The sequence below is a fragment of the Rhamphochromis longiceps genome, linkage group LG8 (genome assembly GCF_057381845.1).
Source record: "Rhamphochromis longiceps isolate RC_006_pf linkage group LG8, R_longiceps_female_GT1.1, whole genome shotgun sequence".
NCBI lineage: Eukaryota > Metazoa > Chordata > Actinopteri > Cichliformes > Cichlidae > Rhamphochromis > Rhamphochromis longiceps.
In genome coordinates, this window is record NC_140564.1 from 15,668,438 (window position 1) to 15,692,395 (window position 23,958).

Consider the following 23,958-nt stretch of genomic DNA (forward strand, 5'->3'; position numbering starts at 1 on the left):
ATGTGTGTGAGGGAGTGGAAGATGGAGACAGAAAAACACGGCAAATAGCGACGAAAGAAAGGAGGGCAGTCTTTGTCTGTGAAGAGAGAAACGAGAGCGTGCGTGAACAAACGGATGTGAGATTGACAGGTAACTCCTCGGAGAGCGACAGAGCAAGCGGGAAGGAGCTGAGAGATGCGGCTTTGTCCTGTCCCGGCTCGCAGAGGTCAATGCCATCTCATCTGTCAGACCTCTGAGCCAATGGCATGCTCCGATTACCCTGACAGGATGACATCACTACTGACATCACCACACCTAGTTTAGTATCCTGGAGGATGGCCACAATCGATAGATACCTTCCGCCTACAGCGCACAGACACACATATGCACGCACACACACACTCATCGTTGCACAGTAATAATACCATACCGTGTCTCTAACGGGGGTGAAGGGTGTAATAAGAGGCGGCACAGGGGATTTCAAGGGGAAAAACAAAAACAGTAGAGGAAAATTAAAAACCATTACAGCTGCTGTGGACCTAGTCATCATTAGAGACCATTAAGGAATTTATTGGTGTGAAATTTCAAAATAAAGGAAATGCGAAGGAATAAATTACACAAATACCTCCTCTGTCTACGTGTAAATAGAAGTAATGGCGATAATTCATGAAGAAGAGAAGGGGTGGGGGCACATCTCTTGATTCCTTAATCTGTAATTGTGATCTCCAGTGAACAGCTGAGATATCCTTCTGCATCAAGGAACGCCATAAACGCATCTGTCTGGGATCGGTTTCATCTCCCCCAACGCATTCACAATGACAAAAACGCCATCAGCGGTATTAATAACATTCTCGGCGATGAGGTCAGAGCGGGAGGGGGGGGTTAAATAAATGTGTTGCAACTTGAAGAACGTTTTCCACGCCACAACAGGGCTTATTGATTTCACACCTATTACACATGCTAACCACGTGCATGCACATGTAAACAAATGCACAGTCGCGCTGTATCTCTGACACACACACATGCACAGACAGCAGCTGAGCGACTTATGATTTTTACACTTATTAATTCCGTCAACAAGGCTTGCAGAGGCAGGATTTACACACAAGATTACATTGGTTTAATAAAAAAAAAAGAAAAAGAAAGAAAGAAAAAAGAAAAAGGAGACGTGTGTTGGGGGGGTAACAAAGAGGGAGGAGAGGCGGGAGGAGGCGCAGGCAGGGAGCAAGCAGCCTGGTGGAGAGACACGTAGACTCTGATGGAGGAGAGCAGGGATTCATCTGGGATTACTTAACAGCTTACACACACACACACACACAGCCGCGTGCACGCCACGTACAAATCGCACACACACACAGATGCTGGCATAAATAAAAACACTTTCTCTCAGAGGGACGAGAGGAAAATAGGAGCGCTTACAGGAGAAGTGTTTTAAAGGAAAGGGTCTAATTAGCAAAGCAAGACGCCAGAGCCTGGGGGACACACTGGGCAGAGTGTGTGTGTGTGTGTGTGTGTGTGTGTGTGTGTGTGTGTGTGTGTGTGTGTGTGTGCGTGCGTGCGTCCTGGCTTGTTTCTAAAGCTTAGCTTGTCCATCTCTGGGTCCCCTCAAAATGCACACATACTTTCACGTGCATGCACACACACTGGCATATACACATAAGCATCCTTCCCAGAGGGAAAAAATTTGGTCTATAGGCAGGAGCGGAGAAACAGAGCTGAGGAAGGAAGCAGGATAGTTAGTGGGAAATTTTTTGTGTCTGTGCATGTGTGTTGGTGTGTGTGACATGAGACACATCTGGATTGCACACATCTCCCAAAGCTCTCTCATGTGTTCACTGTAAGTGTGTGTGATTGTATAGCAAGAAGAAAAGCATGGTGACAGTTTTTTTCTTTTCTTTTTCCTTGATCTCAATTTCAAGGGCATTGTAGTCTTTTTTTAGGTCTTTTTTTTACTATAAGAAGATAATGTAAGAAAGGCAGACCTAATTATTGGGGCTGTTTAGAACTATTTTGGTTTCATTTCATAGGTTTCGAATTGGACCAATGTCTGTAGATGTGTAAGCAGATTAGACCACACAGACAGACGATGCGTTCTCAAATGAATTTCTTCTCACCTGCTTTGCTCGCCCTGCTCCTCTGCTGGATCTCAAGCTCAGCCAGTTCCCCCAGCATCTCCATGCCGTGGTTGGGTGAAGGGCATGGGGCCTGGTCAACAGGTACAGGTGGGTACAAGGCATCTCTGGTGGCACACAGAGCTGCAGCGATTAGGAGCTCCAGGCTCCACATGTAGGCCCCTTGGAGCTGAGCTGCTGTACTTGCCGTTGGAGGGACGATCGGGTCGGCGGATGTGGTAGGAGCGGGAGAGCTACACGTTAATTTCACCAAGCCCTCACTTGGTCTTCTCCCATCCCCCTCATCATCCTCCTCATCCTCCACTACCTCTACATTCTCTCCTTCTTTGTGCCCATCCTCCTCTGCCTGGACTTTTCCAGGCTCTTCAGGCACAGAGACTGTACATTCTGTTGGTTTGGGATGAATTTTCTCCCCCTCATCCCCCTCGATGTCCTCTTTTCCATCCTCCCTATCATTCTCCTTCTCTTTGGGTAGCTGGGGCTCCTCCAGGCCAGCCTGCTGGCCCGGGCAACCCAGGGAGAGCTCTACTTTTAGGGTTTTGCCTGTGGCTGTGGCTGGGCAGGCTGGATCTGGGACTGGAGCTGGGAAAGGGCATGGCGGCAATCCAGAAATCTCACTTTGAGGCTGAGAGACCGAGCAGCCTTTTGTTTCCTGCTTCGCCTCCTCTGTAAGTGCACACTGGGATTCCACCACTTCACAGACCCTCTCATTGTCTTCCTTCCCCAGCTCTTCAACTTCAACAGTGAGAGGCTTGATGTGGCACTGGTGTGGGAGGGACTTAGTGTCAGGCTCTGCCGGCTCATCCTCCAACATAGGTTGCTCAGCCAGTCGAGCCTCTGGAGGCGAGGGCCCGGCCTTGTAACCCATGGTGATTGGAGGGTAAGTATAAACAGGTGGCAAGTCTGGGGGAGAAAGGGAGAGAGCGCACTGGTCAAATAGTTTCTTTGTCATTAAAGCCTGTAAATCAGCCTGAAATAGGGGAAAACAAAATGTATTTATCTGCAACAAATAGAAATATTTGTAGTTTCTTGTTCTTTAAATTCATTGCAATTCCGTTCAGGTAGATAGGATGAAGCCAGTGATTACAGTTGGCATAATACATTAACAGCAAGGTGCTGAAAACACAATGTGCCCACAGTGGTGTGTATTATACAGCATGTGTGTGTGTGGGTGTAGAAGTGTAAGTATATAGATCTAGGTGGGATATTGATGACACCCTGCCGTTTTCCTGTGATTGCAGCGCCAGCCCTGTCACCCCTGCTCTCTTATTATTGATGATATCCCTCCGCCCCCCTGACAACGCAGCCAGATGAATGCGTATCCTTCCGCGTGTTCTTCTCAAGGACCCCTGAAGGATAAGGAGGCTCTATCTGAAGATTTCACTGACCTTCACTGACACACATATGCACACTGGCAGGTCACACACATACATACATGGACAGAGTGCCCATATGCTCTTTTCTGACCTTAATGGCTTGCCTGCCCGCTGTCCCTCTTTGGCTCGCACAGAAAAAAAAAGTGCACACATACACTCAAGGACACACTGAGTAAGGGACCAGCCATGCTTCAAACAATTTCTGCAAAATCAAAAGAATACCACACTTCAAAGCCCAGTGCTGCATTTCAGCAGCAGCGGCCTCCATCACTCTCCCTCTTTCTTTTTCTCTTATGCTCTGTCTGTCTCTGTGTCCTGTTTCGCCATCTTTATGCTATCTGATGGTCCAGCCTGCTGGCACAGATTTTTCAGTTCAGACAGTGGATTCATTAACGAGCCTACGGGAGCTTCTGCACACACAAACCTGGCTCGAGGGATTGTGGGTAGTCCTGAGGTGGCTGTCCCTCTCCTCTGTCACTGCCCCTCTCCAGTCCTTTAGAGAGGTGTGAAGGAGCAGGGCTGAGGGCTGGGGACCGGGGAGCTGCTGCAGCAGGGCTCGGTGCAGGAGTCAGAGGATTTGGCGGGTGCGGAAGCGTGGATGGGGAGTGGTAGCAGGGTGACTGACGGCTAGTGGGGCACATTCCCGGAGATGGTGTGGATGTCTTGGGTGGAGGTGGGGTGTGAGAGAAGGGTTTGGCTGCATGGGAGGAGGCAGTGGACGTGGATGAAGAAGAAGAAGAGGGAGTCCTGGATGGTGGAGATTGATGAATTGAATCTTCCAGGGTGATGGTGCTATCATCATGTTTTCTCTATGAGAGAAGAAACGGAGAACAAGCGATTGAGAAGTAATCCTTACAATGATTGGATGAATACATTTTAAATGTGTTACACGATGCTAATTTAACACTTTGATCTTCATGGCCAGTTACGACTGTATGACAGCAGGAAATGCAGTTGTATAAGACAAGCCAAATTGCATCTAAACACAAACATTAATTCTGAAAAAAAAAAAAAAAAACATGACAGAAAAGCAGGGGGGGGGGGGGAAGAAGAACTGTAGAAATGACCACATCGCTTGATTGCCAAATGATCTGGCAAATGTGAAAGCGTAAAAGCAACACATCAATGTGTCTTTATCAGTAAAACCATTCTCCAACAAAAGAGGAAGTCATTGGCTTAAGTAAATATTGCTGAGTGTAATTTTTGCATATGTTTTTCTTTCAGTGTTAAGAAGTCAGGATATCTGCACTGAGAGATCTTCAAACAATTCAGTAGTGGTCGCGTATTGTAGTCATAACAGCTGAAACGAGGAAGAAGTGCCATTGCGCAACTTCAGCGTATTTCCCAATTCTCATTTGTCCACAGTTTCACAATAATAACTCATTGTCATAGGTTTCTGGTTTATACTGGTCTTACTTGTCCTAAAGATTGGCGTTGGATATGCTCCATGGCTCGCTGCTGCTGCAGGGCGTACAGCTCCTGTTGCCGTAGAAAGGAGGGGCGGGAGTAAACTGGGTGATGCTGCAGGTGAGGAGGGGGGCCTCTGCCTCCATAAACAGGAGGCCACAGACCCGAGGGCTCCAGAACATCTAGAGTAGATATTGTAAATGAGAGAAACGGCTGAGTGTTTTCTTTTGATTTAAAGAAAAAAAAAACAATGTAAAAAGTATGAAGAAAGACATTGATGGATGTTGTTGCAAGACTGAAAATAGACCATTTGTAGCCCGAATGAGCTGTGTTTTGGCCTCAGACACAATCACTGAATAGTGAATGCATGCTTAACAACCTGTAATCACCACTTTTAACGCTTTCTATGCAGGTTTTCTTTACAGGGAAACACATAGTTTCATCACATCCTCTCCCTTAGCACATATGAATGTGAACACACATATGAGTATACACACACACACACACACACACACACACACACACACACACACACACACACACACACACACACACACACACACACACACATCCCTCCTTGGCTGCCTTGTCGCTGGGAACCTTTGTTCTGTGAGATTAGCCTGAGTGGGCTAATGTTTCCCAGGGGAAGGGTTCAGTGGATGCACTTCCCCTCTCCACAGGAACTCTCACGGAGCGAGGCAAGGGAGGCGGGAGATAATTAAATTTCACAGCCTGTTTGCAAAGCAGCGCTGACACACACACTCACCACACACACACAAAGACAAACACTTTTGTCTCTCCAGCAATGGCTGAGGTGCCCAATAAAACCCTTTACATATCGTATTGTTTCAGACGTGAACACAACTTTAAACACACACACAGAAAGCACACACACAGAAAGCACAAAGTCCAGTCCAAACACATCAGTGCTCCACCACAAGAGAGATGAAACGCCAGTTAAAATGGTTTGCATAATGCCGGGCACACGCAGAGGGGGGGCAGCAGAATAGCTGCTCCCATTAACGAAGCTATAAAACATGGTCCCACTGACAGAAGGACTTAGTTGAGCATTATATTATGATTAGCCAATGATACTAAAACTCTGGGAGAGAAATGGCAGAGGCTTTGATGATACAAATGAAAAGGGGGGGGAGGAGTATGTGTGTATGAGGATGCTTAGCATACCAAGGTGGTGATGAGGCCCTGGTTCTGTTGGAAGAACCATTAGTGGGGAGTTAGGGTCTTGGGTAAGTGACCCCAAGACAGGCTGCAGAGTGCTGGGAAGACCTGGAGGAAACCCTGGAGTCATTCCCACGTGACTCAGACCTATAACGTAAAAATATAGCAACTTGGAATTGCAACAAAAAATAAAGAAATAACTTTATGCCGTCTATTGGAGGGCATCAAAAGAACAGAACAAGCTGAAGGTATAAAGTTAGATCTCTACTCACTGTATGAATGCCCCATCCAGAGGGATGGACTTCCTGTTCTCTGCATCCAGTGGCGGTGAGCTGGGTGAGCATGTGCAGCGGGATCAGCCCCCAACTGGCTCGCTCCTCCGGGGACCAAGAGGTGAGAGGTCAGATCCCCGTGGCAGCTGCTGGAAGGGTGGATCCTGGCGAACTCCATGCAATCCTTGTTTTCCCTGTCGTGGCAGTAGGCGGTATGAACTTTGTCATTATCTTGATTATCCCTCTTATTGTCACCATCATCACTGTCATTATGATCATTATCTTCATCCTTGTCATCTTCATTACCACTACCGCCATTATAATCATCGAGAAAAAGGAAATGTGACGGCAAGAGGAACAGACATCACCTTGTGCCTGGTCTATGAGTTCTCATTATATGTTTTCTTCCCTTGATATGACTACATAATAAGAGCCCGATACTTCAGAGACATCCATATTAGTCCCCGTAACATTAATGCACCACATCTCATCTTAGGTAGAAAGAGAGAGAAGAGAAGTGAGAGAGAGCGAGAGAGTGAGGGTGTACAGAAATACCACATCAAAGGGTGAGAAGAGTAAATGGAGTGAGGGGATGAGAGAGAAGAGATGCGCAGCTTCAGACTGGAAGAGAGAAGCCGAGAATAAAAGAACTACAGCTTATCAGATAAGAGCAAAAATGAACAGATGCTAGTGTGTGAACGTGTGCGTATGTGTTTGTGTGTGCATGCGTGTGTGTGTGTTAATATGTGTTTAAGAGTACCTGATGATCATTTCTCTGTCTCTGTCCAGGTGATGAAGACCGATCTGATCCTCATTGATCCTCTTCCTCTCCTCAGCCTCCCGACCAAGAGGATACACAGGGCGTGACACCCCTGAATTACACAAATACAGCACCAGAAACATATAACTTATCGGCACTTTTATGTACAATCAAATGATGTAAACAATTTCCAACCAGGTATAGGAAATAAATGCACAGCAAAAGACAGTACATGGTCTACATAGATTACATGGATTTTGCTAACTTTTAATGTATCCCATATATTCTATGTCAAAATATATCTTAAAGCAGCGGTCCCCAGCCTTATTTGCACCACGGACTGGTTTATGTCCGGCCTTTAAGGTGTCGTGGATAAATACAACAAAATAAAACCATTACCGGTACCAAAAAAGAAGAAGATTTATTCATAACACACGGGAAAAGACCTAGGGAAACTGAGTTAACGCTAAAAACTGAAAAAAATCCTGAAAACCATCAATTTCACACCTGAGCCTCAACTCTCACGTCCCAGTACCAAACAACTCATGGACTGGTACCGGTCCGTGGCCCGGGGATTGGGGACTGCTGCCTGAAATTATTTTGTAATAAATTTCTTCTTGAACGTGCTAAATGATAAGTAGTGTGGAAGGGTTTTGGAGTCATTCTAAATATATCAGATGTCAAAGTGAATCAAGAACACCATCAGCTGTTCTTGTGTGTTTAATTGTTGATATTCTCCATTAATGTAGCCTCATGTTGAAATTTTCAGTGCACAGAGCACAAATGATGTCTGACCTTTCATGCTGTGCAGTACCCTGCCTTGCCTGCTGTGGCCAGGGGTGCTGTCTGGGGAACGATGGGGGGGCCTGGCTACTGCGACTGCAATACCCACTGGAGGCTGTCGAACTTCCCCCTCTCCTGCTTCCCCTGCCTCCTTTCCACCTCTGTCACTTTTCTGCCCCTCGTTAGCGGAGCTTCGGCGAGGAGGGAGTGACTGTTTGGGAGGGTCCTGCTGGGAGGTGCTGCTTTTAGCTCCTCCTCTGTCTCCCTTCTCTGATCTGTCTCCACCCTGCTCGAGGCAGCCTAGACCTCCAAAGGGGCTCCTCTGTGGCAGAAGCAAAGGCTGCTGGGAGCTGTAGTTCATTAGGTTCTTCATGGCACTGCCTTCACTGTCGGCAGATGAGGAGGACAGAGGTGGAGGCAGTTGCGAATGTAGCTGGTTGGGATCATTGTGTGGAGCTTTGTTGCTCAGCCCTTTTACTTCACCTTTACCAACCGAACCTTTTCTCTGGTCCTCTTGGTGGTCCCCTCGTGCCCCCCATGAAAGTGCTGTCTGAGTTCCGTCTTTCCCCCTGTCTTCTGCACACGCTCCGTGGCTACTGTGCTGTTGGTGCCTTATCCTTGCAACCTTTTGTCCCTCCCTTGAAGGTGTTGCTCCCGGTCCAATCTTCCCATCAGAAACTGAGTGGGAACAGTCCCCCAAGGGAGAAGTGCTAGCATCGGGGCAATTTTTTGATAAGCCCTGTTCACCTGACTTTTTCTCCTGGGCATCTGCCGGAAGCGAGGGTCGGTAAACGTCGTCCACAACCTCAACATCTCTGAAGGACGAAGAAGTTTCAAGGCTGCAAGACCTCAGTTCTGACTGAGAATTGACGTTGGAGCCTTGTTTGTGGAAGTGTTGCGTCTGCATACTCCAGTCAGGAGGTTTGTCAGCCTTGCCGTATCCCAGCTGCTGCTGGTATTGCTGCGATTTTTCCTTCTTCTGGCAGCTACTAAGTTGACTAAGGTGATGAGAGAAACTTTCATGAGATCCTTCTCCACTTTTATCATCTGCCTTTCTCCCACCTCCTCCTGCTCCACGACAGTCTGGAGTGCCCAGGTCCCCCAATGGCCCCACTGAGGGCACATAAGTCGGGCCAATGACCTTTGCCTCCCTGCCAGGTGTGGATACTGGATCTTTGGAGGGCGTAAGTGTGAGAGGAGCGGGAGAGCAGTAAAACTCAGGATGAGGATGATGATGGGCATGGTGTAACCACCCTCCCGCAACCGTGGATCCCATATGCAAGGCATGAGGAGGTGGTGGCGGCGGAGGAGGGGGAGGCATAGAGTAGGAAGCCACTGAGTGGGGAGTTGGAGATGCCAAGATTGCTGTCGCTGCAGCTGTCCCCCGTCTCATACATTCAGATGAGGAAGTCGAGGATTCGCTGATCCTCATCTCTCCATTTATAGGTCCATCTTTTGAGCACCTTCTGCTGCCTCCAGATAGAGGTCTACCCGCACCACCACCGCAGCTACTTAGTGCTCCCGCCTTTCCTCGAGAGCCAGCCTCTGCCCCCGAGCCAATGGACAATTTGCAGGCACTCATATGTTTCACTCCCTGACTGCCCGAGTCACTGTCTCTGTACTCTTTATACCGCTCTGCAGCATGTCTGTGGTCTTCCTCCCTTCCCTGGAGGTTGAGGTGAGGAAGAAGGGCGGGGTGGGGGAAAGCTTGTTGGTGGTGGCCAGACGGAGTGGTAGCAGGGCTCATTTGATGAAGATGGTGATGACTAAGTTTGTCTTTGCTCTCCTGGTGCCTCTCCTTGCTGCTCGATCGCTCCTTTTCCTTTGACACAGACGAAATGCTTTTCTCGCCAATATCCTTGGTGCTCTTGCCACCAACTCCCCCGCTGTCTGTCTCCCGGCTGCAAGAGCCAAGTGGGTGTCCCGAAGCGGTCCTGGACAATGGAGGAAGGCTGTGACTGGTGGAGAGAAGAGGTGGCTGAGGAGGAAGGCCTCTCAGGTAGAAGTGATCTAAAAGCACAAGATATAGAGGATAAAATAGATCTTTAGGGTTGAAAATGTGTTCCTACAATGATTTCTGCATAAAAGAGACAAGAAACTGCCATGTTGAATAACTGGACTCTGAGTGTCTAGGTGTTCTTATTCCTGTGGTGATGCTGATTAAGCATTTTAGGGATGCCCTGTATATAAAAAGCTATTTTTTTATGAACACACACACACACACACACACACACACACACACACACACACACACACACACACACACACACACACACACACCTACCTTTTTGAGTTTCATAGAAGCGGTGCTGTCCATAGAGGCTGTTGCTATGGTGATCCAGGGGACTCATGGGGAGAAAAGGAGACGCTAGACTTCCTGAATAGCTGGGGTACCCTGTCAGTGGGAGGCAGAGCACGAAAGAATTGATGTTTCTTTGCAGCGTTGACATTCAGCAGCCCTCTAAACAAACAGTTTATCTCTACAATCTATCATGGAACGGGGCCATTTTGGAAAATGCAGGAAAAAAAAAACATGTCCAGTTAGTGCTACTTTCACCATAAATGCACTTTCGCACAAACATGCCAGATGAGTTGACATTATTTACAGTGGACAAAGTGGTGACAAAAACCACAGCCGACAGCTACTGCCAAGTGTTTGCAGCATTTTACTGGGTGGAATTTGCTCTTTCTCCCAAACCCAAGACAAACATTATGAAGCATTTGAACAGCCCACCCCCTCTTTAAAACACACACTCGCACACAGACACACAGACACACACACACACGGGGTCCTCCCATGAGGTCAGTGGGAGGTAAATGGTCGTTTCACTCTGTTCCTCGTCTTCAAGGACGTTGAACTGCATCGTGGGATAGAGGAGGTCTTGGAGGTTGTGTTGATAGGGGGGTGGCTGGATGCATTGATGGGTGAACAGCACTGTGGGTGTGTGTATATGGTTGGGGAAGGGTGTTATTGGAGGGGAGAAACAAAAGAAAACACACAAAAATAACCACAATCCCATATAGGTACATGAACGTGCGCGCACACACACCATACAAGAGGTGCACGTCTCAGCACTGTGGAGAGAAAAATGGCTTGGGATTGTTTGCGTATGCGTGTGTGTTCTCCAGCAGCTGGTTTCATGCCCCACAGAGTGTCCTTGCCGGCCTGTTAATTGGCAGCCGTTAAAAGTTTAACGGCGGTGGCCAAAGTAAACAGCACTCCATAAAAACTCATCCTACGCATTCCACAGTCACACTGCAAAACCACCAACACCCCCTCACTGCTTCCAGCATGTGTGTGTGTGTGTGTGTGTGTGTGTCAGGAGGAGGGGGCTTTCTGTGTTCACGCTGCAGTGTAAATGCACAAATGTGTCATACCCGTGTGTGTATGTGTGTGCCTGTGTGTGTGTGTTTGCGTGTGTGTGATTACTCTGACTGGTTAACAACCAGTGAATCTAAATGGCAACAATTAGCCAAAAGGCTCTATCAGCCATCTAAGGGCAATCCCCCGGGTAATGACGAGTGATAAAACTCAGGAGGGGTGGGAGGGATGAGAAACAAGAGCGAAGGGAATAAAGACAGCAGAGGGGCAGAGTGGCAAAAAATTAGATGAGGAATAAAAAGCAAGAGGAAAGGAAAAAAGGGAGGGAGGAAAGGTGAGCAACTGAATGAACAGGGAGACAAAAAAAAGACACCAGACAAACAGAGCTGTCGATATGAAAAGCCCCCCAATCTGGTGCTGCTGTGAGGCGTATGGTGAGAGGAGAGGGGAATGTGTGTGTGTGTGTGTGTGGGGTGGGGGGGGGGGGGGTGTCAAAGGGAAGTGGAGGACTTATAGATGGTGAAGATGAGAGGACGTGGAAGGGGAAGTAAGGAGATGAGCTTGTGAGAAATGACAGAAAAAAACAAGGATAGATGTGGAGAGGAGAAAACAAGCGCACAAGGGGCTATAATAGTGTCTGTGTGTATTGGTGTGGGTGTGAGGTAATATGTCTCATCTGTGACTTTATGTGTGTCAGTTTTGTGTGTGTGTGTGTGTGTGTGTGTGTGTGTGTATCGGCCAGGTTTCTTCTCTCCGTGCTGGCTACGCTCCACTCTCTGGACTCCGGCCAGCTGGCAGACCGCCTACCGGAGCTCCCTGGCTTGAATTCTTAAAAACAATCATTTGTAGTGTGTGTGCGCGTGTTTGTGCATGTGGGTGCGTGCACTCCTGCGTAAGTGTGTGTGCTCAAACATCAAAGCTGAGCCACACACACACACACACAAAATACGTCTGATACGCACACACATTCTTAGCCTCCTTTCACTGCTGCTCCGTTCAGGTCCTGCCTCTGACTCTTTCTATGAATCTGAACTAAGACAGAAGCTCACACGGGGCTCACTTTTAGGGCTCAACTGCAGTCCTTTCGCAGCTAGACGAGCTGAGAGTGAGGCAGTCGTTACAGACAAAAGTCTTTAGAGGCACCGGGAGAAGTTCCTTAAGGTAAAAACCCAGCTCTTGCGAGTTTGTCTAGTGTTTAAAACATAAACTCAGGGCAGAGTGGAGAAGTGTACCACCAGCGTGAGTGACAGGCGGCATGTTTGTCCAAATTAAATTTCGGTGTTTGTACACTTGGTCGCCAGCAGGGTGTGAGAAGGAAGGGAAGGGGATGTTTTTTGCTTTGCCGAGCTTGCTTTCTTTACTCTCCTGGTTCAGAGTGATTAAAGGTAAGGGTTAGAGGCAATTAAAGTGACAAATGTATGAGCTTGCTATTGTTTGCTCAAGTAGTTAGTGGCATCACTGGCAGGTAAAGTGAGTCAGAGGAGGCCTTTTTTTTTTTTTTTTTTTTTTTACAGTAGGCGTTTTGACTTGTCTTGGCAGGAATAGTGCAGGTGTACTACATACACAATGGGCTTTGAAATCCATGACTCAGCAACGACAAGATCAGGATAGTAGAACAGCCATACCCGAATGGTACACAGTCTATTGTTTTCATTAAATGCACGTGCTAAAAGTGTTCAAATGCAGTGAAAAAATTATAATTGCATGTGTCAGATAGCTGGTTAAATGTCACTGCTTTTTATGATATCGACATCAGCACTGGCTGTTTGTTTAATTCATCTGCAGTGGTGTGAGGGGACATCACTGTGTGTGTTACTGTTTACCAGCGATCAGTTAGTGAAAAGGTAGTGAAACGTGAAATCCTGATTCTGGCCGTTTTCAGTCAGTTAAGAAACGCAGCCTGTGGCGGAAACTGTCTTTCTGTTGAAGTTATCTCTTTGACCCATCTCACTGTCAAAAAGAGAAATCCTCGCTCTTTCTGTCTCGTTTTCTCTCTCTGTCTCTCTCTCTCACACACACACACACACACACACACACACACACACACACACACACACACACACACACAGGAACAGCATGCATACACATACCTGAAAGGGACAGATAACTAAGTCAAGCTCAGTCTTTCACCACAAATGGTTAACAGTCGAAAAGAGGACATGATGCGTGTGGATGCGCACATTTTGTGTGTGTGTGTCTGATCAGGAAGGGGGCCGTTGGAGGTCGGTTAGCCCAGAAGGGGCCCTGAGGGTGGGGCTGCGGTCAGAAGGGGGAGGGGTTGTGGAAAGGGAGAGGATGCTGGAAATGGGGGTGAGTTTCAGTGTGTGATTATGTGTGTTTACCGGGGGTGGGGTCACCCTCCTAAAAGAGAGGAGGGGTGAAAGCCTGAAGAATTTTATTAAATAATTTCTGATTGTAACATTATTTTTACGCTGTGTTGAGGTTTGAGCGCGCATGTGAGGCCTGTTTTATGGGTTGGGGCCAGAGAGAAGGGAAATATTTTGGTTGCTCATCAGTTTTTGACACGGTGCTTGAACATGGTGAACTAGAAAGCAGCCACAAACACAAAACCGCATGCTTGCTATCAAACAGAACAAGAAGTGTGTGTGTGTTTCCATAAGTAGCATCATCTAAGGCATCACTGCTGCACGTGTTTGGCCTTGGCTCAGTGTTGGTTAAACCACTTAATGGCTCCATCACAATCTAATCCCAAACCAAGACCCTGGATTAACCAGAGACCCAAGTTCTCTGCGCTGCTTCCTGTGTGTGCATGTGTGTGTGTGTGTGTGTGTGTGTGTGTGTGTGTGTGTGTGTGTGTGTGTGTGTGTGTGTGTGTGTGTGTGTGTGTGTGAAACTTACCTTCATGCGAATGTGGGTACCAGATAGGGGAAGCGCTTGAATGGGGTCCAGACCTGAAGGAGGGGGAAGAAGGGGAGGCAGCAGGTCCTGAGGGGTGAGTGGGGTGGGAGGACGGGGACCCGAGGCTGCTAGCCAGGAATGAACCCATGAAGGAGGCACCTGAGGGACACAGAGAGGGCCTGGAGGTTAGAGAAATGATAGGGGAATAAATGGGGGAAGGGGAGTCATGGGGACTCTGCTATGGTGCCAATGAGCACACGCGACTGTAAATCACTTGAGAACGCCTTTGATTTTACCTTGTGCCAAGAAAGAGATGTAGTTTGTTGCAGACATATTAATATCACTGACTACTGCTGAGAAAAATAATAATAACACTCATTTTTGACCTGCCCAGGAGAAATTAATCCCCTCAGGCTACATTCGCACTGCAGATGGAAGTCCTCCAATTTTGATTATTTTTTCCTCTTACCATGTGACACACAGATCTTTTTTTTTTTCTTTAAAACTACAATCACTAAAAACCTTCAGGAATTCCATTTTGATCTTCATGGGTATAAAATGGGGGTCTCAGGCATGAATGTGACATTAAACTATTTTTTTTAATCAAAGATGATACCTTTAACCTTAGATGATTTTCATTACTTTGATGCCAGGTCTTAGCCAGAATTAGCATCAAATGACAAACCGAGACAGCTGAACTACTCGGGCCACCGGGAGGCAATTTTAGCTGTTATTCTTCAAATAGCTATCATGTAGCAGAGTGAAAGACGAGATATAAAATAAAAGATTGCAAGGTTGAAGTGGTGTTGTGCCTAATTCCCACTGGTGGAGAGAATTTTTAAAAAGCGTTAACGCCTAACACAAGTGACTGTGAAGCCCCACTTACTGAATTTAAGCTGACCTTGCATGAAAAACCAGCCCCCTGATGTGACACCTAAACATTTTCTTACCCCCTAAATCTTTTACTCAAATACAAACCCCGAGAGTTGAGCCCTGCAAACTGTGTTAATATTACTTCTGATCTTTTTTAGCCCAAAGTGCTAAATATATACATTTAATTACAACACGAACACAAACATACATGCTAAAGTCTCTACAAAATATGCAAATAAAGGCACCACAATAACCATGGCTTGTAGTGCGGTCTGACTTCTTATCTCACCATGTATGATTGGGGTAAAATAATCACACAACTGTGTGAATGTATTAATTTATTTACGCCTGTTCCTATTATGCCAAAGCTTTTTTTTTGGTGTAGATGTGCATCACGTGGTCAACATAGAAGATGTGGTAATGTAGCGTTTCCACTGGTTGTTCCTGTGTGAATCAGAACCTTAGGCTGCAAATAGAAAGTGGACTTAGCCGCTGGTGAGTGAAGTACAGTGAGAAATATTGACGCATTCTCTTGTTCTTCTGAGATCAGATCTGACAAACGAGGTGGGATGCGACTGAGAAACCAAAGGACGTTGCACGTTCATTGTAGTGATGGGATTTCCGGCTCTTTTTAGAGATCCGGCTCTTTCGGTTCGGCTCACTAAAAAGAGCCGGCTCTTTCGGCTCCGAACCGGCTCTTCAGGTTGTTTTGTTGCTTTAATTTATTTATTATTAACAATAATATAAAATTATGCACAAAAGGAATTACTAACGTAAAAACAAGTGGTTTTATTTATATATGTTTATATATAAATATATGCGGTGGCCCCTAGAGACAAAACACGTACAAACTCCAAAACACATTTCTAGCATTAACTGAACTTCCAAAGCAGAGCTACTAGATCACTTAAATTACACAATTGAAAGCATGTGTGTATTGTTTGTGTATTTATACACAGGCACTCATATATATATTCAAATAATTTAAAAAAAAGTTCATTTACCTGTTATTACCACACACCAAATCCGGTCGTTGGTACTTGCTGGCTTGTGTAGCCACAAGATAACAAAGGCTCAACACTGCGCCCAGCATCCTGGAGCACTTCTGTTGTCTTTTGTACGTGTTTTGAGTTTTTATGTGCTTCTGAGTTTTTATATGCTTCTGAGTTTTTACGTGCTTCGGAGTTTGTACGTGTTTTTACGTGTTTTGGAGTTTTTACGTGTTTTGGAGTTTGTACGTGTTTTTACGTGTTTTGGAGTTTGTACATGCTTCAGAGTTCGTACGTGATTTGAAGTTTGTATGTGCTTTGTCTCTAGGGGCCACCGTAAATATACTTTTATTTATTCACTCCACATAAAATGTAATAAATAAATCATATAATACAAAAATCAACTATTCACATTTCAACTTTTAACTATTTAAATTTTCAGCTTTTTCCTTTCACAAATTTAAAGTGAAAAGAACACAAAACACTGCAAACCACAACACAATTAAATATAAATTATAATATGAAAACTAAAAGAACATGCATATTCTCTGTCATATGGACCTGCATGAATAAACTTTCTCAATCCTTTATCATCTGCAACCGAAAATAGTTGTGGATGATTACTATACCTTTCTAATGTTGTTGTCCCTGCCTCTCTTTCTCTCTCTCTGGCTCTGTTCCTGTGCTACGGAGTGTAACTACCGCCCCTCCCCCCTCTGCCCAGCGTAAAGCACAAGGCTCGCGTGCAGAGTGAAGCGGAAAAAAAGTGCGAGAGAGAGGCTGAGAGAAAGAAAAAAAAAAACCCCACGTGACGGCTCGCGATAAGGAGCCGGCTCGCGTCGTTCACGTCAAAGAGCCGGCTCTAAGAGCCATTTCGTTCGCGAACGACCCATCACTAGTTCATTGCATAAAGACAGGTCAAGCATAAGACAGCCACCCTAAAGCACATGCTGCTTTGTCCTCCTTTCTGACTCTAAGAGGGGACATAATTTACAAACCGCACATTGCGTTGTATTCAGTAAAACTTAAAACTAGCAACCAAGATCATAAACTCATCCACAAAGTGTGTACTAAGTTAAGAGATCACGTGAGCAGCAAATTCATATTCTCATGAACTTCTATACAGTCAACTCCTGGTGGCCATTAGAAGCAAGCTAGTTTGAGGCACTTAGGTTAGCTTGTAGCTTAGCTTAAATTTTTAGCTAAGCTACATTCACCACTTGTGATCAGAACAAGCACCATTCAAGTACAAACATGAACGAGAATTTTAAGATATAACATTTAAAAAAAACTGGTTAGCTGACTCGAATCATTGTGAGGTGGTGTTATATGTGCTAGCATAAACAAATTAACCTCGCAATTACCTGAGCCTTCCCCTGTTGAATAGCTGCCTACAAGCTAAGGCATAATTCCATCTTTGCCACGTGTGTGCACTGCTGACGTAACGTGAGAATCCCGTTATCATGTACTGAGCTGTAAGTCAACGGTTGGCAACGAGTCCAGCATAGAATCAGTGTTAAAGGGATAAAGTGGCGGGATAGAAGTCATTAGGTAGTTACAAGTAAAACACCGGTTTGCAAAAACTGCTGAAATGACATGTCGCCGACTCACTGCAACTCCTCGCAGAAAAATCGAACAAAGATGCAAATCCAACTTCCCAAGAGATTCCTAAACTCAAGTTCCCTACACTAGTAAAAGAATCAACAAGAGACAAACCAGAGGTACAGTATTTATAGAACTCGATCTCATGTCTTAGCACGAGTCTGCTCTTGCGGTCACATATTTGGTCGGCTGGGCCTGCTCTGCACCTTCAAAAGATTTGATCATTCATAAACCATCACACGGGGTCACAACCAAGTTCAGCTCTTGCACGGAACTGAGTGCAAGTCTAATCTCATGCTGTAACAGTTTCGGCAAACTGAGCAAGAAGACTCAGTTCAGTTTGGCTCATCAGCATGCTCTCATTTAGTGGAACAAACTGAACAGTTGTAGGGGAAGGAGGAAACAAATCCACAGGGAATCAGGTAATTAGTCACGGGATTGAGAGAGAGAGAAAAAGAGAGGGCGAGAGAGAGGTGGTGGGTTGGGTCGTTACTCATAAACGCTGCGTCGCATCAGAGGCAATTACCACAACAGTCCACATCTGAGTCACACACACACACACACACACACACACAGGAACACACGCGTACAGTACCTTCACCTCAACGACGTCCCGATGCCCTAACAACCACAACCACAAGTGCCTTTAGCTGTCTGCCAATCTGTCTCTGACACACACACACATATGCAAGAGGGAGGGTACTGGGATAAGTCAAGAGCAAGATGGGGTAGCAGCGAGTATTAAAAGACAAATCTGTGTGTGTGTGTGTGTGTGTGTGTGTGTGTGTGTGTGTGTGTGTGTGTGTGTGTGTGTGTGTGTGTGTGTGTCTATTTATACAGCTGGATCCCAAGCATCAGAACACACACGCACACACACACAGTGATCAAGACAAACACACACACAAGCCAGAATATTTAAAAGTCGAAATCTTTCCATCTTTTGCTTTTGATATCCGCAGCCTCTGTAGTCATAATAAATTTGTAGGAAACGACAAAGACACTCGAGACTTTCATTTTCCATCTTCCCCTATTCTCTTCCCCCCTCCTCTCGCGCACGCTCTCCTCTCTCACAGCAGATCGTTGCAGTGTTTTCTTTTTCTCCCCCCCCACCCCTCCTCCCTCCAAATCCTCTCTTGTACAAATGTAGATCAGCGGCCTTTTCAGCCAGTCATAATAAAACACAGCTCGTGTAAGGCTGCTCTCAAGGCCCCTGGCAATGCAGACTCTCGCACAAACGTATACTGACACTGACACGTCAAATACACACTGATGCACACATAACGCTACCTGTATCAAGTCTAGTGCAACAGACAATAGAAAAGAAAGACAACTTTCACATGAGCAATGGGGTTTTTAAAAAGAAACACAAATCTTGGCCACAAAATAAAATTGCATTGAATGAAAAAGAAGCTTAGGCGACTATTTCAAATAGTAGTGCTGTGATTTAAGTTTAGCAATGTAAATACTTTGCATTCCTTCCTGACTTTCTTCCCACAGCTGTTCTTTAATGTCTAACCCCTATCAGATCTCTGCCCTTCCCCCATCTCTCCATCTTTTTTCCATTTACTCATTACTTTCATTTTTCTCGTCTTTCCCCCCCTTTTTCCCTTTTCCTGTCACCTGACTCCTGACCCTCTCTGGCTGTTTTCTGTTGGTTGAGTTGAGGAGAAAATCATATTTGCCCACTCTGTCTCTCTGGCCTGCTGATATGGAAAATCATCTCAGAGGCCAGCCACTAACATAAACCTCATTTCTGTCCCTGTTTTTCTTTTCTCCTCCCCTTCTTCCTCTCCTCCTGGCCTGCGTTTCCGCCTTTGTTTTATCCTGATCCACACATTCCCTTTCCATCTGTCACCACTGCATCCACTTGGAGTTTCCCCTTTTTTCTCAGCAGAAACACCAATAGACAAATGCAAATATGCTGAATTAGCCTCAGCCGATGAAGGAGCGTAGACGCTACTCATCAGTGCTTTTAATCTTCTGATCAGCTGCAAATATCCATTTATTCAAATATTCATTGTGACCCCCAGTGATACTAGGATTGTATATCACCTATCTCTGTGTTTGCATGTGTTATTTGCCACATATAGAAGTTCCCAACCAAGTAGATAGCTACATGAAGTCTCCATGGCAGTAATTAAAGTAGAAAACATATTCGTATCCCTCCCATTTTTTTCCGAGTTGGCATTGTAACTTGGAAAAGTGTATAAACACACAGCCAGCGAATCCTCCGATGTTGACTATCCAAAGTAATAAAAATCAGCTTCGATTCACAGTAATACAGGCAGTTGTACTTACAGTGAGCAAAATCTGCTTTAGTTTATTCATGATTGACTGTAATGTGATTTGCTGAGGGGAAAATCCACTCAAAAACACTTAAACACTGTTTTAGAAAAAAAGGGGCTGGATATGCGCCTTACTTTTCTGGGCAGGTTTTTGTGGCTTGGCATATTTCTGGTATTCTCGTGGATAACATGGGGCCCAAAAAATTAAATTACACACACACACACACACACACACACACACACACATATATATATATATATATATATATATATATATATATATATATATATATATATATATATATATATATATACATATATATATATATATATATATATATATAAACATAAAGAATGACAGAAACGGAACTTAAAAATGAGAACACAGTTGCTAGTGAGAGTGATCGTATGGGCCTATTTAAGGGGGGGAACCTTTAAACGCTACCAAGAGGAATGTAATGAAAATGCCCTTTTTTTTTTCGGAAATAAAAAAGGTGAACTCGTGACTGCTTTAATCAAGGATCAACCAATCAGGCCTACTTAAAAACCTTGGCAGTCATGTTTAGAAACAATAACATCATAGAGCCTTTCATGGAGAATTCCAAAGCAAGTGTCTGATGAAGGAATGCGGCCAAAACATCAAGGTTATTTTCTCTTTTTTACGTTATAAAAAGATCTGCTTTGGCATTTGTTAAACCAATTAAGTTACACTATATGCAATATAATGTGTCAATTCAGCTGAAAATGCTTAAAAGTGAGAAAAGATATAACTCTGCAGCCTCTTTTGTGTGCTTCGGCAGCTACTGAAGAGCGCTTGATGAAGTTTACTGTGAAAAAAACAACAAAAAAAGCATGAAACAGGACAGAACATTCCAAGATTTCTCACTCTTCGAAAGAGGAAGAAGAGGGAGATGAAGAAGAGAAGCGAGAGAGGGGAAGAGGAAGGTAGATTTGTTGCAAGTGGTTAAGAAAAAAAAAGTCCTGTGGTAAAAGAAGCAAACACAGATAAAGTGATGGAGGTATATTCTTTGTTGCATCTCACTGAATGGACTGCTGGTGATCGATACATGCACACACACACACACACCTGGAAGGATGATGAGTTAAATCAATCTCCATCCGATGGAAGATCAATAGCCTCTTGTGTTGTATCGTCACATTTGCCAATTAACAAAAGCCTCTGTGCTCCCACTGATATACTGAACTCTCTCCTACATGCACATCTACACACACACATACTGTCACTCGCAGAAAGAACTCGAGAGTCTGAAACTGCACTCTGTGTGTGTCTGTTTGTGTGTGTGTGTGTGCGCGCGTGTGTCAGAGGTTCTGACTCTCGTTAGCTTGGCTGTTACGCTTATTGCCGTACACTTGGCAACCTCTCGTCAGTCCGACCCTTTCATAAGCCTCCAACCACCAAGGGCCCTGGCACTGAGCCTTCAGTCTGTGTGTGTGCATGTGCATGTGTGTGTATATCTAAGTGTGTGTGTGTCTGTGTGTCTAGGGCCAGGAGTCAAGCCAGACCTTTTTGATCTGTTTTGACACCACGGAATTGCACAAGTGACAGGGCTACTCAAACAAGGCATTCGTGGAAGGCGCTTAGACACACACACACACACACACACACACACACACACACACACACACACACACACACACACACACACACACACACACACACACATACACATACACGCACACACGCACACAGGTCCATAAAAGCATTATGGCACTGGGGACACAAACACATTCAATGTGTGAGTAAGCGCCCAAGCGGTGCTTACAAAGAATATGTTCAGGGGAGAAAAGGAGTTCTTTTGCTCGACTAGATCCAGATAGCATTTTCCTTCTGCTCTATCTTATTATTCATCAACGATTCCTCTTGACTCATTCATGTTAGAGAGAGTAGGGTGTGCAAGCAAAGCATGGCATGTCGCCTGGGACGAGCAGCTGCACTGAATCACATTACGTAGGGAAGAAGAGAAAGGACAGAGGAAGAGAAAGGGAAAGAGAGAGAGAAAGAGTGGAGGGGAAAAATGAGATGAAAGAGCTACAAATGAGAGATTTCCCTGTGAGGCGCATAAATCAGCAGACTATGAACAGCACTGCTCAAAGCCTGACTCCCAGGCTGCGGACTAGAGCCTCGCCATCCACGCACACGCACGCACAGACACACACACACACACGTGGATACACACACGTTCTCTCTGCTACCATCTTTGAACATTCACTGCTGTAGCAACATTCCTATCTCACAGCACCTACACGTGTGTACTTAAACATCCAACAACAGCAAGTATCCTAAAAGAAAAAGCACCGAATCTGCTGGCTGTTGCTCCATGAAGATTAAATGAAATCAAAAGCTGGAAGAATTAAATGAAAAATGAGAAGAAAACGTTGCACCTTGCCTACCCCACCCCGGCTCCAGCCCCCACACACGCACATACACACACATGCACACACTCTGGAGTTGTTCCGATTTTTCCATTGGCGAACATAGTCCACAAACGCACCGCTAAACTTTGAGAAAAGAGGAAAATGTTCCTGCTTTTGACCACAGACTTTCTGGACGCCACACACCCACCCACCCGCGGCTGCAGGAAGGACCATATATGGCTTCGAAGAACAGGAACTCACAACGGGAGAGATTCTTAGGAAGCAGGGTGGATGGGGAGGGTTTGGCGGCGGGGCTGTCAGAGTAAGTTTTTCCAGGTTTTACCAAGGAAAACATGGGAATTTGGAGAACAGGGGTCATATGAGACTGGTCTGCTGCCTGGGTCAGAATGAAACACAAATGGTATGTGCAGGCACATGCAGACATACACTAATCAAAAGCATAAGGTTGCTGATATTTCAGGGAAGCCCGCGGTGAGGGTCAATAATGCAATTCCGCATGTGTGCGTGCGCGCGCGTGTACAGGGATGTGTATGTAGCACCAACCCACCCCCAACTCCCCACAGTTACCACCACAGTGGTTTTGCAGCTCTGGTATAGAGTGAAGAAGCCTGTTCTGGAAGATTTGGTCGTCATCCAGTCTGACATGCCCGTGCCACGCCTCTGTGGTCCATTCAGCCTCCAGCCACAGCAAACACACACACACATTCACATACACAGGCTATAATGATTCGAAGCTGCATGGACCTGTGTGCGGATTAAATACACCTGGGGGTCAAGACGCCAGGAAGAGTGAGTCTAACAGAAAACACAGCACCGTGAGCTGAGAGCAGAGTGTGTTTCTTCGTATCAAGTCATATCCAATCATGCGATCTGCTGAAGTTAAGACACAATTAAATTCTGACACCTAGCGCTTTATACTCACTCCTTATAAAACACATTAAGACGCTGCCCTTAATAAACACTTGTGGTTTGGTGCCGCAGCCCTGTTACTTATCAACAGTAATTTATGATTACAAATATGATTGAAACCCAACCTTAAGTAAACAATGTGTCAAAGCTGTGCGAGGCAACAGGTCAGTATTTAGATTGTATTAGATCCTCTGAAGCACTCAGTATTGTACATTAACAATGCATCCTATGCGGCTTGTAGATGAAAGGGGAGGCTCAAAACTCCCCTTTTAGCCTCTTTGCGCTTATTGTTTTGGCTGTTTAGTATACCTTTATTTATATATAAGGACAAATAATGAGCTGCTGATGAGAGCAGAGCATTTCTTTTGCAGAAAAATATATTTATATATATATTTAGTTTATCGACTTAACATTTTTAGGAAGCCAGATACACACATGACTCCACGTGCAAGCTTTTATTGCTTAATATCTTCCAGAGGATGTGTAAATAACCCTGATTGTGGTATCTACACTTGCTTGTGATCATTAAAGAATTCATAATATACCACAGCTCTGTCCCCAATCAAAAAAAGAAATTTCTAATTTACAGGAAATACTAGCAAGTGTGATCTAAAATCGGTAACAAAATCTTACTTCAAAGTATACAGCTGGTTTTAAATGTGGAAAAAAAATACTTAAGAGAAGGAAAAGCTTCTAGTTATTTTAAGTGATGTAGAAATAAATGTAAGCCATGTCAAATACTCTTCCTTTTATCTTAGGCTGAAGTTAAGACTTGAATCTATTTATGTTACTATGAAGGTTACAGATCGCAGCCTGAGATTTGTAGCAGGAGTG

The 23,958-nt window shown here is 45.2% G+C and overlaps 1 protein-coding gene across 4 annotated transcripts in view; it reads right to left on the reverse strand.

Moving 5' to 3' along the window:
- Positions 1-23,958, reverse strand: part of bahcc1b (BAH domain and coiled-coil containing 1b) — a 64,628-nt gene that overhangs the window by 18,649 nt on the left and 22,021 nt on the right. For all 4 annotated transcript variants that reach the window (XM_085415981.1, XM_085415979.1, XM_085415978.1 and 1 more), the window contains 9 exons: positions 14,070-14,228; positions 10,173-10,283; positions 7,901-9,898; positions 7,106-7,217; positions 6,346-6,539; positions 6,080-6,220; positions 4,904-5,076; positions 3,912-4,296; positions 2,094-3,014 (listed from right to left, as the gene is read on the reverse strand). In XM_085415981.1, the coding sequence (XP_085272107.1) occupies positions 2,094-3,014; positions 3,912-4,296; positions 4,904-5,076; positions 6,080-6,220; positions 6,346-6,539; positions 7,106-7,217; positions 7,901-9,898; positions 10,173-10,283; positions 14,070-14,228 (4,194 nt within the window). The remainder of the gene's footprint in view (positions 1-2,093; positions 3,015-3,911; positions 4,297-4,903; positions 5,077-6,079; positions 6,221-6,345; positions 6,540-7,105; positions 7,218-7,900; positions 9,899-10,172; positions 10,284-14,069; positions 14,229-23,958) is intronic.